The sequence below is a fragment of the Aptenodytes forsteri genome, unplaced genomic scaffold (genome assembly GCF_000699145.1).
Source record: "Aptenodytes forsteri isolate BGI_AS27 unplaced genomic scaffold, ASM69914v1 Scaffold172, whole genome shotgun sequence".
NCBI classification, from domain to species: domain Eukaryota; kingdom Metazoa; phylum Chordata; class Aves; order Sphenisciformes; family Spheniscidae; genus Aptenodytes; species Aptenodytes forsteri.
Window position 1 is genome coordinate 12,007,089 of NW_008795018.1, and position 17,954 is coordinate 12,025,042.

The following is a 17,954-nucleotide window of genomic DNA, read 5'->3' on the forward strand; positions in this document are numbered from 1 at the left end:
TAAGTAAGTATCTAAGCAATCTGCACAATCCCTAAAATCTAGTATAATAATTATGTTTTGCCTGGTACATATTGTAAGTATGAATTTAAAGGTGGTTTTACTGGTTATGGTAAACAGTTTCCACAGAAACTGAAGGTACTAAACCACCATTGTGAAAAATCCTTGTATTTGCAGTGAGATTTTCAAAACATTTGATGTAAAACCAGAGTTCAGTTTCTCAAATGCAAAGCAGATACTGCTGGGCTTTTCAGAAATTGTTTGATGGACAAACAGGGCTGTCCAGGGCACTTACAGGCACTGAAAAATACTGGCTGGTCAGAGGGAACCAGATTTATTTTTAAACAGCTGTTGGGTACTGAAATTAGCCTCACTCAGTGTCTGGCATCAAAATGTACTCGGCAGCCTGCACTCTTCCAAAAATCTTTTGATATCTGAACTTTTCTGTAAATGTGCCGATGACTGCGGCCAATGGGCTCTTCCGGACATTTTGTCACAGCAGCTGCTTCCCTCTCCTCCGATCCCAGACACTCAGATGCATCAAAACAAGCAAAAAATTTACATCCCCCTTCCTGGCACACTTCCATAGGACTGCTGCCTGCTGAACTCCCGGAGCAGTGGGTGAGGAGGGGGCAGAAGAGCCCCCCCACCTGCCCGGGCTACCCCTGTGCCCCTGCCCTCAGGTGCACAAGGTGCAAGGCAGCATGGAGAGGGAAACACACCATCTGAGCAGCTACGCCCCTCCTTTGCAGTGCAACCTCATGACCCTTTCACTCCCAATTCAGTTCATCTTGAGCATCAAGGTCAACGCAGCAACGCTGGTTCTCTATTTAAATCAGATTTGACAGTACTAAGCGAGGCAGTGATAGCCATCCTTGAAGGTATACCACGACATTGCACTGCAGCTAACTAAAGGGGAAATAATCTCTGGGACCCTGGAGGCTGGGAGATGTTTTGCCCAGAAAACATTTTATGACCCTTCCTCTGATAGGCCTGATCCTCCCGTCTCTTCCCCATGCAATTAAACAGTACTTACATGAGAAGAACCACTGATTTCAAACATTTCCTTGCTTGATTAAGGCTTACTCATCAGAAACAGATTTGTCCTAATTCAGTGATGGGACTCGGATAGATTAACTTAGCTAACTTGCATATATACCTTGATGCAGACAAGTGGATTGTTTTGTTCTTATTAATATCAGCTATTATCTTTATTTCTGCTTTGACTCAGATTCTGAATCTGAGTCAAGACTTCTTGACTGCAGAGCACGGCTGACTGAGAAATTAGTCTTTACAATTTAATGGAACACGTATGTGTTTGTCTCAGTCTGATAATGTATGTAGACTATTATCAGAGAGTAAAAAGAAAGCAGACTTTAAGTTTGCAAATGCTAGAAAGGGATAAACCAAAGGAAACATGTATCTTCAGCCACGCAATGGCTAAAGGATTCAGCTACTCAGTGGCTAAAGGATTGCTTTGTCCATTTCCACTTCCACATTGCAGAGGTTAACGCATTTGTTTCAGGATATTTAGGTGATCTCAGATTTAGTATAAGACTTCTGGAGTTTTTTTAATAAAATGTAAACTTTGAACAAAATTTGACCTGACAGGCAAATATAAAGAGTTTCCATTATGCACAGCATATATTACATTCATGCACATTTTATGTAATCTATAGCAATTTTATACCTGACGTCTACAAAATAGTGTCCTAACAAACAGAAGGTCCTCAAGAAAATTCTCCCATGTTGCATGCAAATAACAAAACACTCCTGCAAAGGCAGTGGGACATTTCACAGAAGACAACTGCAACAAACAGGATCTTGTAGCCATCATGCCAACAAACATCCAGAGAAAGAAACCCACAATTTGAGACGGTGACTAGGTATTTGGAAACATTATACAATAAATCTCGCCATTCTCAAACTTACAAAGAAGCTCATTAAAAACAACAAACTTGGGGTTTAGAACAATGAGGAAATGCTAGCTACCAAACCAGAAAGATTTTCTTCAATAGGCATCAAAAGTAAATTATATTTACTAGTAAAAAGAACTACCATGTATACATTTTTCATGGATACCATTTTGATATAAACATTAATGTACTAAGTTTGCCAATAAAGTTTATTTGTCTTATTTAAAAAGCCGAAAAGTTAGAAGACATGACACATGCTTGCCTCAGAAGAGTAAAACAAATTACCTGAAAAATCAGATATCTCTTCTTTCAAAAAAATAGGTGAGTTTGCATTAACATCAAAAGCAAAGCAAATTAAAAAAGCAAAGCATAAAAAGGAAATTCTTACTTTAACTTCCACTGTCTTCCCACCTTGCTCGATATGCCTCTCAAGATATTCAGAAGACAGCAGGTCACTGCAAGAAGAAAAAAAGAACCATAAGCCTCGCGCATGTGTTCTTGCACTCCCTCTCACCAAGCACTGATTAAACATTTACATTTGAAAAGGGCAAAACCTGCAGGATACTTTTCCTAAAATGTTCATAAAAATCACTGAAACAACCACCTCCAATGGAATTACACAGCGCATGGGACACATTGATTTTTAATACCAGAAGGCGGGACAAGGACAACTGAGGGGGGTTTTCTTCACAGAAGGTTCAAAACCAGCCACCGATAATGATTTTAACTCAAGAGACTTTTCTATTTGCTGCTAAAAGCGAACAGTAAGGAAGTTAGGTGAACTTTAAGGAAAGAAAAAAGCAGAAGGGTGAGAAACTAGTTGGAGTCACTCCTGCAGCAGGCTGTATCTGAGGGAGAATGGCAGCTGCCTCCAGCAGACTCCTAACGGCACAATGGCACAACAATGAAATGACTTTTTAATACCAATATGGTGAGCTCAGGATCACGCTAAATGGGTAGGCAAAGCCATCAGCCACAGGAGCTGCACCACACCATAGGCTCACGGCCAGTTCCACCCGGTGTAGGTGCTAAGGCAGGCGGCGGGTGCCTCACTGTCCTCGGGCTCCCAGGGCAGGCCTCCATCGGGGCCCATCCCTCACACTCGCTCTCCCTGGGAGCCCTGCGGCTTTAGCAACGTCAGAGGAAAATGCTCTGGGCAACAGCAAACCCAGCCTCAAAAGTACACAAGGCTTTGGAACAAACACTGAAGAGCAGAAACAATCAGACCTGAGGCAAACGTATATAAGTTAAATGCACGCTGTATTTACTAAGACACTTCAATGCTACACCAGTCAAATCCTCTCCCTCGTAAGTTATTTTCTAGGCAAGCAAATCAGAAATTTCATGAAACATTTTCAAAGATTGCAAAGTTTTACTGATGTTAAATCTGTATAAAGATTTTATATTGTCCCACCTAAGAGGCATTTAAACTGGAAAAGATGAAGAATCGGTAGAGAAAACACGACAACAGGCACACTGACTGATGGGACAGGAGGCAACGAGCACAGACCTTCTCGGCAGAAGAGGCAAAATTGAATGTTTCTCCTTCAAACAGCAAAACACCCAGGCTAGAGGCAACCTGACCTGCTGTGGGAGGGCAAGGACTGCAGAGCGGCACCCAGGGCTGCAGCCGCTCGGCTTTCCAGAGCTTCACCCTGGCTAATCAGTCAGCAGGGCCATTGACTTTTTTGCTCATGTAGGCATTGGTGACTGCCCAGAGCAAGCCCTGAGCAGGACAAGGTTGGTAGTATGGGTCCTTCCATATCAGCCCTAGAAACTGCCAGCTTGGTATTTGCATTAATAACCCAGGCACAAAAACCAGGAGCACTCTAATGAAATATGCTGATAACGCTAAGTTGGAAAGCATAGGGAGTAACGAAGAAGATTGAAAAAACTCCCACAGGAAAGAGCTGGATGATCTTCAGGACTGGATATTAGAAATAGGATCAAATTCAATTTTACAAACAGCAAATTTATGCACTTAAGGGCTGGAGGGAATTTCTATTATGTTGTTTTGGAGGGCCTGGTTTATAAGGAAGAGAGACATGACTGCACTTGATTCTGGCAAAATGATTTGCCAGATCAATAGGGTGTCTTCCTGAAAAACACACCTGTCATCCCAGAATGCATCAAAGATGTATTTCCAGTCAAACTGAGGTAAGATTAATACCACTGTCCAAAGGACACCTCTTTTCAAATACTGCAGAGAGGTACTGGACAGCTTTGCTTAGAAAGTTCAATTACCTGGAAGCACAGAGAGCCTTCTGAGATAACCAGGGAATAGAAAGCTCCTGACGTCGAGCAAAAAATTGAGTTGTGAGGGGATCTGAATGCACCAGAGTTTGTGCACCAAGATGTAGAGGTAGCTAATTAGGCTATAGAAGATGCTGGCAGAACCTCAAATGTACACGGACTGTCAGTGAATCAATGGAAACTGGATGTTAAAAAAAAGACTTTGTATCTAAGTGCAAAAAAGACTTTGTATCTAAGTGCAAGCGACAGAAGCAACAAAAAGCGGGATGCTAATAAATTTCTGAATGGGAGCATCCATGGGACAATTGTCCATGGAGGTGGGGTCCCCTCAGTCACAGTGAGTTCACAGCTGGTTGCTGCTGAAAGCAGGGGGTCTCAGCGTCCCCTCAGTAGCAAGCATTGAACCTACCTTGTGTCAGCACAAGCACTCATCAAAATACTCTCGGTGTCAGTACTGGCACTCGTCAAAGTACACTTGGGAGGGTTCAACAAACCCATGTTTTCTCTGCATTAGGTAATTGAAGTCCCTTGTGAAGAGGTATGATAAGCTCCAGAGCTGATGCAAGGGAGGGAAAGTACCTGAGCAGCTGTCAATAGGGGAGGAAGAAAGAGTGAGCAACTCCTTCGGCCACTGCAGAACCAGCGTGACCAGCTGCACCCAGATTCACCCTCTTAGGATCCCCTTAATTCTGGTCAAGCCCATATACCTATACTGATGCTTTGCACAGCAGCCTGCAAGTGAGCCATTATTGAGGAACACCTAAAAGAGATGCTGTTGTTTGAGTTACTGATTACAATCCTCTAATTCCTCTTAGAAGTAAATATTAAGTATTTAGGATACTCATCCACCTGGGGAAGCTCAAAGCCTTCTATAAGGTCTGTATGCCTTTTCCAGATTTAGAAATTTAGACAGTTGCTCTCTTAAAATTTATTTAGTTTAGCTTGCTGAAGTTAGATATATAGTTTCTCAGCATTCACTACACTTTCTTTCCAGCAAAAGTCTATGCTTCCACAGATTTACTAAAGCCACCTCTATAGCTTAGGGCTCTACTTTTACTCTTAGCTATTTCTGGGGGACTCAGTCAAACTAGGGTCATCCTCCTTACCTGACGGCCACAAAGGGGTTTGTGCCAAGGAAGATGCAAGAGATTATAAAATGTAAGATATTAAAGTAAGTATACAGTACAAAAGACAAAGATCAAACAGAATGACTTAACTCGGAGAGAGTTCACAGTTGTATTTGGAGGGATGACAAGGAGAAGCACAGGGTCTTCTCATGTGGGTCTGACAAAATTATTGCTTTTTAAAAGATACCACTGTTAATGTTTTTACATTCTGGAAGATCATATGTTATGTTCTCAAAGATCTGGAAATTGTGTCTGGCATGAGAAAACAAAGAGATTGATCATTCTCTGCCTTGTACAACGCAAGAATCAGGAGGTAACAGAAGAGGCCAGTAAGCTCAAAACTAATAAAAAGAGACCTTTTCTGGCACAGCCCCTGGTTACAATGTGGAACCTCTTGCCACAGGAAAGCATGGATGCTGGAGGTCTGTACTGGTTCAAACTGGGAATGGACAAATTAATGGACATAACGGAGGGCTGCCAAACGCACAGAAATCGTACCTGACTCAGAAAGTCTTGGAGTCCTGGAAAAGGACTCTGAGGAAGCATCATACGTCCTTGTTCTGCTCTTCTGCTTCTCCCTCAGCATCTGCCTTAGGCCACTGGGACAAGACAGTTGGCCAAATGCCCCTCTGACCTGACCTGGGCTGCTCTGCCTGCACGCTGGCAGGGCCCTGTTTCTCCTGGGGGTTATGTAGGGTCCCCTGGCATCCAGCTCCAGGGTTGCCAGTGGTCAGTCAGCCACTCTTCTCCCACCCACCACCCCTCTGATGGATATACGCAGGTTGTTCAAGTTGTGTTTACTTTCAAAGTAGGCCAAAAGAACAATTCCTAAACAGGTCCATCCATTTCGTCCTGCTCAGTCCCTACTTTCAGAACAAAAGGGCTGGAAAGGGCTGGGTAGCCACTGGCATTCCCCCGCCTCTCAAGGTCTGCTGCAGGTGCCTCGGTTCCTGAAATGAGCCTGGCTGGAAGGGAAACGCCATGGGGTCACCAGCCTGCACAGCTCCTGGGGACCAAGCCCAGAGCTTGCAAACAGATGACAGGTCTGAAATTTAAAGACATTTTTAAAGCCTACCCTAAGTAACATGGCAATATTTTATCAGTAGAAAAACCCACAAATGATGCCATGTTATGCTTTATTACTATTATTATTATGACTCACTGCACAGAAAATATCATAAAAAACACAATACTCTTGCAGATCCAACAGTGCAATCAATGCTATTACAAACTAAGCTACAACCTAACAATTATACAGAGTCTTGGAAACTTATGCCAAAAGATATGCTTCTCTCATGAAATCACCTCATAGGTGGAGTAATGTTTTGTCTTCAGTAACAGTGAGGCACATATCTGTGTAATTTTAATAAAAGCCATTACTTTAAAACAAACAAAAAGCTATAGTGAAACACTTGAAACATGATGAAAATTATTTAAGCAACATAAGACACTGAGCAATCAGCATTAAAATAATATGCATTTCAACATAAATCGTACAACCCTTTCCTATGGTAGAGATGCAATAGCAATAATTTAGCTTGCCTGCCAATCTTTCCTAAAAGCCATCTTTGTCAGTTTAAGTAGTAGTTTTGGTACTAATTATAAAGAATATCTGCCTGTGGGAAAAAAACCTTAGAAACACGAGGGATGTAGAAAATTACAGTGAAAAATCTACACTATAAAAGACAATGCTGCAGAATGAGATTTTCAGAAACATTCACTGAGGCATTGATACAAAGTCTTTGAAAAATCGTGGCAAAAACCTGCGTATGTTAAGACCTAAAAATAAAACATTTCACAGGAAAGAAGCACATGTGATCTGTGGCTTTTACAAGGAAAAACCAGTTATGCTAATAATAGCAATTCTGTTTCCGGAGGTCTGTTATTTTAAAAATGTACACAAATCAAGTAGTGTAGTTTTGTTTACAGCAGCATCATTTTTTGGAGCATTATCTTAAGTCACAAACATATGAGTCCATCCCTTACAGACCCAATAGCATAAGGGCCAGAACAAAAAATGAGCAAGCTCCTCTCTGCTCTTCCAACTCTCCCAAATAGTCACAACAACAGTACACAGGAGGAGGCGGCTAGGGGAATTTTCTCACAGAAGAGGGCCCCAACTAAGGAAATTATCCTTATCCAAGATCATGCATACATACGCACTTAAATTCCACCTTGAATTTACTGTAGCATTTGCGTATGAGGTTTACCAAACCAAAGCTGGGATTGGGAACCCAGGGAAACAGATGATCTTTGGAAATAGATGGGTTCCCCAGCAGAAAGAGGCTGCTCCGGGAAGCAAAAAGAGGGAAAAAAATGAGGTGGCAAGAGAAAAGAGGACAGAACAGGCCAAGTGTTTAAACAAACAGGGGATTATAAAGCACTTCGACTTGAAAGAAGAAAAAAGAGGCCATTAAAGATTTTCGAAAAGGGAACAGGCTTGCATTTGAATATGAAATGGATAACAAACTGGGAATTATCCCTGCAAATGAAACAGAAACTTACATTTTCAAGAAGAGAAGGAAAATGCCCATCACCAGCTTCTGAACAAAAATTAACTCTCCAGATTAAGAGACTGTGAAGATGGAATGCCTAAAAGTTATGGAAGAAGAAGAGCAGAAATGATAGGGACCTCTTTAGAGGCCAAAGAAAGGTGGAAATAAAGGGAGTTCATAATCATAGTACTAAAATGCATTTTTGTTGGCATATCAGTGTTATAAATGAGAGAAATTACTGGCTTCATGATACCCGATATCGTTGCTGTGTCTCCTTGGACACTGTGGGAATTCTTTATCATATCTTCTATCTGTTCACCCTGATTTCTGTCTCCACAACTCTCCATTATGTACACCTGAAATTTCAGATTAAATATGGTGCCAGACAAGGACATCAAATGAGAGATCTGAGCTGAGATGCATGACTGAAAAGGAAGACTGGGGTTTAGCTGAAATCAGCAGGAAGGCCTGGATGGGTCGAATGCCAGTAGGAAATTGTCAACAGACATATGGAGACATTCAAGAGAAAATGACAGGTTCAGGGAAATGATGGAGACACTGATAAGAGAAAGATGCCGTATCAACTGCACAATTAATGCTAACCCACGTTGCAGGAGCAAGCTGTGAGAAGGGAGCCTCCCGCAACATCACGCTTGAGAGGGCTGCGGTAAAAGGAATGGGCACTGTTTGGGTACCAAGCACATGAGGATGAAGAAACTTCGCATCAAGTGAAAGATTTTCCCCCGATGGTGTAGATCCTCTACCAAGTAACCTGGAAAGGTCTGAATTATAACTCAATTATATAAGGGGAACTTATCCCCTCAAAAGAAGGGAAAAGGGAGGGAATCAGATTCATATAGGAGATTATTGTGGAAGATGGGAAACTACCAGCGTGTTGCTTTGAGAAAAGTGCTGAAAGACTCCTTTTATTAACAGGACTAATAAATGTGGAAGGAGTGACTAGGGAAGGTAATTTTTTAGAACAGCCCATCTTGTACACCAGGGAAGAGAAGGCAGGTTGATTATTATCGTGAAACAAGGACCAAGAAAGTGGAAAACTAGACGAGGGGGAACAAAAGGGATGTTTCTACCTGCCCGTCAGTAAAAGTACAAGGGACAATTAGCATTACCTCACATTACGCTATGGTCCTAAAACATTTGCAGTATCAGCCATGAGCTAACTAAAAAGTACAGCAAGATAAACTCAAAAAAGCCACTTCGCCAGCAGATTTCTGTATCTGACTAGCTAGGACATTTTAATTCTCCTTTATCCTCATGCCTACCCAAACACCTTCTCTCTGCTCATACATGATCTTTCCTTGCACTGCAGGGGGGATTAGCTATCTCCATACTCCATGAAACTATCTGCATTAATAGCCACAGCTCTAAAACTTTCCTTCCCCTCAAAAGAATTGCTGAATTTCTTTTTATGTGGATAGTTAAGTTAATTTAATGACTGTATCTGTTAAGTTAGCCAAATGGACTAATCAATCAGAATTAGGTAGCTTCTCTTAGATACAGCAGCAGTTTTCACAGTGCCTACTCAGAGGAAGGAAAAAACAGCTGAGAAAAACAGAGCCGGTTCTTGTCTGCACAAATTGAAGCTTCTCCCCTTTTTAAAATATTCTTGCTGTGCTTTTCTGTTCTTGTTGCTGCTAATACGAAGGGGAGAAAGGAGAAAGTAATCTCTTAATGTTTCTACTCTTACTGACTATTTAAGACTTTCTCCAAAAAGAAATTAGGGACTTAGAAATGGGTTGAGTCCTCAAGGGATTATACACAAATGCTGAGTGGTACCCAATCTCAGTCCTTTCCTGGAGCTTAATTTCACATTTCAGTAACAGACAATGATACACAACTTGAATCTCTGATGAAGTTTCTTCCAAATACTAACATTTGCTCAATTTTTTCCTCTACAGGACTTCTCTCTTAGATCCCTAATGCCATCTGACTTGAAAATGCATTTAGTCCCTTTATCCCTTAATAGCTAATTTGCCTGCAGGACACGATAGTAACTGCCCTGCACCCTACCGCAGACACCAAACTGCAGAGCAACTCTGCAGCCCTGCACAGAGCCTCCACCTCTAGCATCAGAGATGAAGTCTTACAGCTCTGGCTTACAAACAGCATGTGTTTGATTTATTGGATTGGTTTCATTTCTTGACGGGAAAAGTTTTAAGCAGGCTGAAGACGTTCTTGCTTAGCTTCAGTAAACTTCTATTATGCACACAGTTCCTATTACTAGCATAAAAAAGGGGAGAGGACACAACAAAAGCTGCAAGGAAAACTTGTAAAGCAACAGTGGTAGTTTCAATGCTCAGGCTGGTGTGGCCATATCCTGATGCTGGACATGCCTTGTGCACGTGAACCGTGCCTGAAGTACACCCAGCTCTCACTGCCCACAGGCATTGTGTGGTGCCACTGTCCATCTACAGCTACTACGCCACAGACTTTTTGGCCCATCCTTTTCAACCTTTGCAATTCAGTCTGATCTCCTCTACCTAAATGACCATATGGGCAATTTTATGAGAAATTACTGTAAATGTGGCACATAATGATGAACAGACACTGCTTGTATTTTCCAGGGAAAAACCTAAGAGTTTATATTTAAGTTCTGCAGCTAGGAAGAGAGACACTTACAAACTAATCATTTACCGACTCATAATATTTCACCAGACATTTCTTTTCACTAAGTTTTAATGAAATCTGAATATAGCTCCCTACCCCAACAAAGTAAGAATAATAACACAAACCTAAAGCAGCTCTGAAATCACAATTTCAGATCCTATTTTTTATTGCAACTTAAATATAATTAAATTGTTGGTGTTAATATTTCTTGCATCAATGTGAACATTTCTTAATACAAATATTGAAATTGATAAATAATATCTGATATGATACACAATTTAATTTTTTTTAAATAAAGCATTTTAAAACATTTTGTGGCATAAGCACTGCAAAGGGCACAAATTCAATACAGCAGTTAACTCATCCTGCTGGTGGTGGAGGGAAGGTGATTACACAGTCTTCTCTTTCAGATAACACGAAGATTTAATCTACTGCCCTAACAAGGAAGCTGCACCCTCCCCCCTGCAGGGATTCTTCCCAGTATCCAAGGGGAGACACTGCTACTCAAGATGCTATAGTGGTAAACTAGAGACTTTAACAAGCATAAAGAGCAGACAGAAGCTGTTTGCAAGACTCTTGTCTTGCAAAGAAAGATGAAATAGGATTTTTCTAGCTCTAAACTTCTGTTTTCACAGCCAGAGTTGAAAGCAGTCTAGGCAACATTCACTTACTCTGCTCCTTACCTAGTTTTCCTTACAGTATTGATGGCAATGCAAGTGTCAATAAAACCTCACTCTGCTTTTGCTGATGAATGATTTACTCCAGTATATCTTCAGGCAATTACTTTTTTTTCCTACATAAATTTCAGAAGGAGTCTTATTAAAATGAGCAGATATTTTTAGACCATGTTCATACCACTACTACAAAGCAGTTTCCTCAATGCCATTCTGTTCGTACGCTTGTGACTTTAAAGTCAGGATAAACATAGTTAATTTTAGTATTTGAGAAGATGGTAAATTAATAATAAAGGGAAGAGACAAGCACACGAGAGGCACAGGCTACACATTTTCCTGCACAAATCTACTAGTGTGGTCTAATCCTAGTTTTTAATACACCTCATCGTAGTGTCAAGCTGTTTTATACTATATGGAAAATCACTTCCCAAGTAAATTCACTTGTGATTTCAAGCACATTTCAACCCAACTCTTTGTTCATATTTGTGTATTGTCCACAAACACCATATTAAAAGATAAAAACTGCAAAATTAAATGCCTAAGTGTTATAAAATATCAGCCATCTCAACGTGGCCCCAACGTGGCTTTATGCTATTAAATACAAGCACATACATTTTGCACAGGACACCTGGATCATTTAGTGAATGGGAGTTAGTAAATATTTTTATTTGGTAGCTTCCTTCAAGATTTGCCCTCAGATTTTAATTACTGTATACATCATTTTGCCCTGGAGCAAATATACAAATTATTCCTCTACTCATGGGCATTTCCATGATGCTCTCTCAAAGTATTTGCAAAACACAAGTTCTCTACATACTTCCCCTCAGGAGATCAGGTGTTAGCATTTTCCTCAATACTAGAAAGCTGTAAAATATGTTTGTTTTGAGTGCCCAGTTTGAAACTTCACAGAGCCATACATTGTAGAAATACAATATATTTTTCATCAAAACACATTTCAGATGTGTCCTGCCCTATGTTGCAGTTAGGACAACTCAGGAGCTCTTGGAGCTCTTCAGAGCTGATCCCAAGTGTCCTGCTCACAGGCCACCCGAAGAACAACGGACAGTCACTAGAGCAAATGGTGAAGGCACTGCTTTGGGGGACGCTTCTCCTGAGCCACGCAGGAAACGCCTGTCAAAGGGGCCAGGCATCACCACTTGCTTTGTACATATACACTTCCCAACCCAGTAACGGGTAAACCGGGACTGTCCAGCAAACCGCCTCATTGCCAGCACAGCCTTCCTTCGCTCCCAGACTACCCAGGCAACAAATAGCATCTGATTACACAAATAAAATTTAAAAAGCTGCACAAAGTAGGAATACAAAGGGGGCAAATTATGCTCTGCCCCAGCACCTGCCTGTTTCATCATCTCCTTCCAAACTCCCCATTGCCATACCCACCTCTCCTCTGTCCTCAGATCCCCCTCTCCCTGGCCACATTCCTACTCCTCCTCTATTCCCCAGCCCATCACTCCTTCTTACCAACCCGCATTTCCATGCCGCTGCTTCCCATTTCTGCATGATGCCGAGAAAGACCGGCAAAGGAGTCAGTATCTCTTCAAGGTTACATTTACTGAACACATCCATCCTAAAATGTGCATCCTTAATGACAGCAAAGCTTTCCCCCGCTGTGCTGTCATTTCTTTTATACGCACTTAGGACGATCACCCCCTTACACTCATGGTTACCTGCTGTTAGAACTTGCATTTTATCCTGAAATTCGAAATGTTGCTCATGCCCCAAGAATTTTTTTCGTTGTTATCACCAAGAAGAATAATTTCTTCTAAACAGTGTGCATTTTTATATAATTAAAGACTATTAGCATATATGGATTGAAAAACTATGGAGAAGTTTGTTATTATTGTTAATCTAATGAATGCATCAACTGTTCAAGTACTTGAGATGTTTCAGAAATGAGATCAGAAAAAATGGTTACCACCACTTTTATTTTTGTTCACGAAACGTGAACTTTAGAAAAGGGTGTACCTCAAAATAGCTTTAATTCAAAGGATAGTAAACCTTAAACCTAAGAACTAATTCATTTCTAGAGTTTCTGATGGAGACAATCTGCTAGAATTCCAAGAAGATAGAAATGGGCTTGAAACTACAAAGACATTGAAAAAAGCCTGTTATCGGTAGAGGGGCTAAGGAAAAATGAGTCATTATGTGAAAAATATCTACAATGCCAGGCAAATTAAAGAGCAAGAAACTGAAATTATAGGTACCTGCTGTAGCACTGTAATCTCTCTCTTCTGATAAAGAAGGTCCATTTTAATAGCACAGAACATTGTCCAGATGGGAAGTCAAAGGTCTCACACTGCATTTGTGAGTGAACCAGGGTTTTAGTCTGAAACCATGCAAACAAATCTAAATGCACAGTTAAGGGAGACAAGGAAAGAAGTCTCTTGAAGAAGGAGTCTGCATTACTGGGAAAATCTCACAAAGCATCTACACACAACAAATGACACAAAGCTTTGTGAAATAAAATTCATGGATCATCTTAAAAATGAATGAAGAGTGGGAAGACAAGAGTCCCTTAACCACTGAATCCTCAGGAGCCAGATTCTGAGACAACACTAATCACTTAACCACAGCCCAAGGAATTATCACAGCTCCCCAAACTTACAATCATCAATCTTCATTTAGCATATACAACTGCAAGAGAACAGCTAGCTTGAGAGAGACAAAAAAATCCATTTCCTAATGCTGTTCCAAGTCAGATTTGTCTGGCTTGCCAGACGGCTCTGGCATTGCTGATGACCCAGCAGGTTACTTCGCCTCCCTGTGTGTTATCTACCAGTAAATCATCCTCTCTAAACTCAAAAGGCTTTTCAATTTGGAGAAGAGAGGATGGGGTGAGGGTGGGGGAATATGATAAGAGGTTTACAATATCGTGTGGGCCATAGACAGAATTAATGCAAAGCTGTTATTCACCTACTTCCACATTAGTAGAATAAGAAAGTACTTGAAGAAATTAGAAGACCAATGTAAAGCAGATCAAAGAAAGTACTATGTCACACAACAAGTTGTGAATCTCTGCAACATGTTGCCACAGGAAGCTGTACAGGCAGACAGTATCAGAAGGTAATCCAGAAAGGGATTAAAGTCATGGACAATGGGTTCATAAAGAGATACTGAAAGGCATACGCAGGGATGTGCCTTCTGGCATCTTTAATCAAACAGACATGGATGTTGGGGGCGGTGAGTGGAATGGACCCTGAAAGTGGCCCAGCCCATGTGCTCTTTCACAGCATCTCCCATTGCCAATGCCAGGACAGATGGACCCTTGGTATGACGCAGTTTCATTTCTTTCGTATTTAATCGCTGTCACTGCTCCTTAGGGTAAAATGAATACAGTTATTTGATATTTTAAAATTACCTTTCTATCCAAAGTCATTTCTTGAAACTCTGAGAGAAAATATATTTGTGCTTATAGGATGCACATTATTTTCCATATATCAGCACAGGACTGCTTTTAAATACATGGTTCATATCCACATCATGTAACCTACAGTAGCTGTACAGAGCAACAGTGATCAGCAGCACCCTGCTAGCTGCATCCATTGCAGAGACTGCTCCACATCTGTAACTGGAGATCCATTTCTGAAAATGCAGCTTTGACAGTTTTCCATCTGCTGCTGCATGGATAAGACTATGATTCAACTCATACTGACAGTCCTACAGCAAAACACCTGCAGGGTTCAAATATGTCCCCCTTTTCTTAACATAGGTATCACATCCCTCCTACCCTAACACTAGCTTCGCTCCTCTACATACAAAACTCCCCATCTTCACATTTCTTCTCAAAGACAACCAAAGGCTGTATTAAGGCCAGTTACACTGGTAGGTGACATAACTATGGCTGGTTTTTAAGTAGTAAAAAAGGGCACAGGATGAAATCCCTGGCATCATTAACAGCGTTCATATATCCACCTAACTTGGTGCATTGATTGGTAAAAAAAGTTATAAACAAAATCTTGAGCTTTGTAGCTCATTCACTCATATACCATTGGTAGAAGTTCTCATTTGACTGATGCTCTGCTGCTACCATCCATTTCTTATATACATATATATATCCTATATACACACACACACAGATCCTCTATATGCTATATATCCATATAAATTTATACAGGATATATTTTACATCCCTGGGAGGCATCTGTCAGCAATACACTATGCATTATACATCCGATTTGCTTATTCGTCTTCTCTTGCTCCTTCACCACACCTTTTTCTATCCCTTTATGCTCATCTTTCATGTCCATCCTCTCTTAAATCAGGACCAATCCACTGTGTTGTTTGCAGAATTGTCCGTTTGCAGAATCCTAGCTCAAAATTCTTTTGATTAGAAAATAGCAGACTACATGCGCTCTCTCTCTTGACTCAAAAGACAAACCAAATTGCTTTATCCTGCATGCCTACTGATGTGTCTAATGTGCTATCAGACATTTTCAGAATTTGACATCTTTTATTCAGCTGTGCTCAAAAATAAACCACCTGCGAGTTCTCATGCTGCCACCTGGGCAACAGTTTAAATTTCAGAAAATATGTATCCCAGGATGGAAAAACTGGCAGGATCAAAGCAGACCCAAGTATATTGCATTCTTCCCATAGGGTCTTAAATCTGAATCACCATCTCCTTATATCTCCAGGACACTTGCCACAACAATTTCTCTAAAGCGGGCTTATGGTGTCAGCAAAGACTCAAAATTTTCTTTTTGTCATAATGCAAATCCTTATGACTATTTTGTCTTTTCCTGTAGCTTCTCATCTTCCAGCCATGATGTGCCTATAGATAGAAACATTATATACCCATTTATAAAATGAGAATAGATTTCTAAGAAGTATCTTATTTATTATTATCTATTAATCTTATCTATTTTTATCCTGAAGTATTCTCTTCAGGATGAAAAGGGATCTTCATACTTGAGCACGCCAACTCCAGTTATCACTTTTCAAAGGACTAACCTCTTAATTCAGAGGTTACTTACCTGATCCAGGTTTTTTTTCCAGGACTGTCATATTTTCTGTAGGTCAGGCTGAGCACCTGCCATCTCAGCTCTGCAGGACTCAAAGAATGGTATTCTTTGCAATTTGGCAACTATCTGGCATCGAACAGTTACATTTTGAACGTGGCGCAGCAAAGCACTAGAGTGATGGTGCAAAGTGCATCTTGTAGAAGTTAAAAGATGCGAGTATGAAAGCAACTCTAGCAGATGCAGAAGTGAGCAGGACCATATTCTGCCATACCGGGATATGCCGTGTTTTCCTCCAAAGGGCTCCAAGTCAATGTCTCTCCAAACAGCTGAATATAACTGAGATGAAAAGGTAAGTCTGCTTAGAGTTAGTTTTCACAAGCAACTGCATAGCCAGATGCTTGTTCATAAAAAAAAAGAACGTCTAAAGGTGCAGAACAGCTGCAGATCCTTTTAAATGCTATATAGCAGTGTGGTAGAAAGCCTTGAAAGAACAAAAGAACTGCCCTAAAGAGCACACATTGTAACATATTCCCTCTCAGAGCCTTTGACTCAGCCACCCTGAATGGCTCATTCCACACAGCACTCCATCACAAGGCCTCCGATAGCAAAAGGTGCCACTGGTGCTAGGCAAAGGGACAGGGAATAGAGAGCTCAGCGTCACTTGCACTCCTGTCCTTTTGCCCACCCAAGGGTCCACTCGTGCATCCAGAACTGAGATGCAGAACACAGCCAGTTGACAGGGTCTGTGCCTGGGAGCACACCCAGCGCCTGTAAAGCCATCCCATCGGCCAGGGACACGGTCACACACAGATGGCTCTAGTTGTGATCTGCATCTTAGTGTGGAGCTGCCTCTAATTAAAATTTTCATTCAGTGAATGATGAGTTTGAATTTGACCAAGCATTTATACAAGAAACCTACTTTCAAATCTCCTGTCATCTTTGCTTAGCATCTCAGTGATGCACTGACACTGTTTTAACAAGAGAACTGCTCTAACTCCTCACTTGTCCTCATCCTGAGCTAACCTGGTGTCCTAGAGGAACCTCTGCAGCTGAGCAAAGATATAGAAGGACATTTTAAAGAGACAAGGAAATAATTTCCCCCTCCTTCACTCTGCTGAGCCACGGGGAAATGGTACACCCAACTGGGAGGCTGGTCCCTATGGGATGTCCCTCTTGCACAATCAGTGCAGAGAGTGAGCAGTTATTCATGAAGGTGAGACATCGCCCTCCCGCCAGCCTCCAGGAGCCCACGCTTTCCCTGCTGGCTACGGAGATCCTCGGAGATCAGCCTCCTAATTTAGGTGCCTCTGTTCATCGTGCCTGAAAATCAGGCGGTGGAACACCCCTGGGAATACAAACCAGCACCTCAGTGGAGGGTTCGAGAGCCTCTCACTTACAACAGTGCTCACCAGTTCTTAAGGAACATCATGTGTGGTCTTGCAAACATTGATTTAGATAAATGGCACCACTGTTTATACCTACAGCTCACACTGACAAGCACATGTTCAAGATTGTATTCTCCTCTTCAGTACAAAAATGTACTGAATAATGTACTCACAAATAAGGATATCCTTATTATCCTCTTTACTACATACTTCTACTTTAAACTATTTATGTTTCTAAAAATAATCCTTCTAACATGTCATGTGTTACTTATAATAAAAACTGGATATAAGACTCCAGGTCTACAGTGCAATGCATTTGATGAGCAAACACCAGGGAGGCTAATGTGGCTTGCAGAACAAGAAAAAGCCTTCCAAAAGCTCCACACAATATCATAGAATTTAATTCTGAGCTAAACTATAAATTAAAGCTAACAAACCTCCAAGGATGCTAATGGTTTTTAAGTTAGAAGCCTTACGGGGATATATATATATTTTTA

The 17,954-nt window shown here is 41.1% G+C and overlaps 1 protein-coding gene across 1 annotated transcript in view; it reads right to left on the reverse strand.

The window, feature by feature from the left end:
• The window catches only part of ADAM22 (ADAM metallopeptidase domain 22), a 123,184-nt gene that overhangs the window by 73,127 nt on the left and 32,103 nt on the right, over nucleotides 1-17,954 (reverse strand). The window contains exon 4 of the mRNA XM_019471096.1: nucleotides 2,302-2,368. Within this exon, the coding sequence (XP_019326641.1) occupies nucleotides 2,302-2,368 (67 nt within the window). The remainder of the gene's footprint in view (nucleotides 1-2,301; nucleotides 2,369-17,954) is intronic.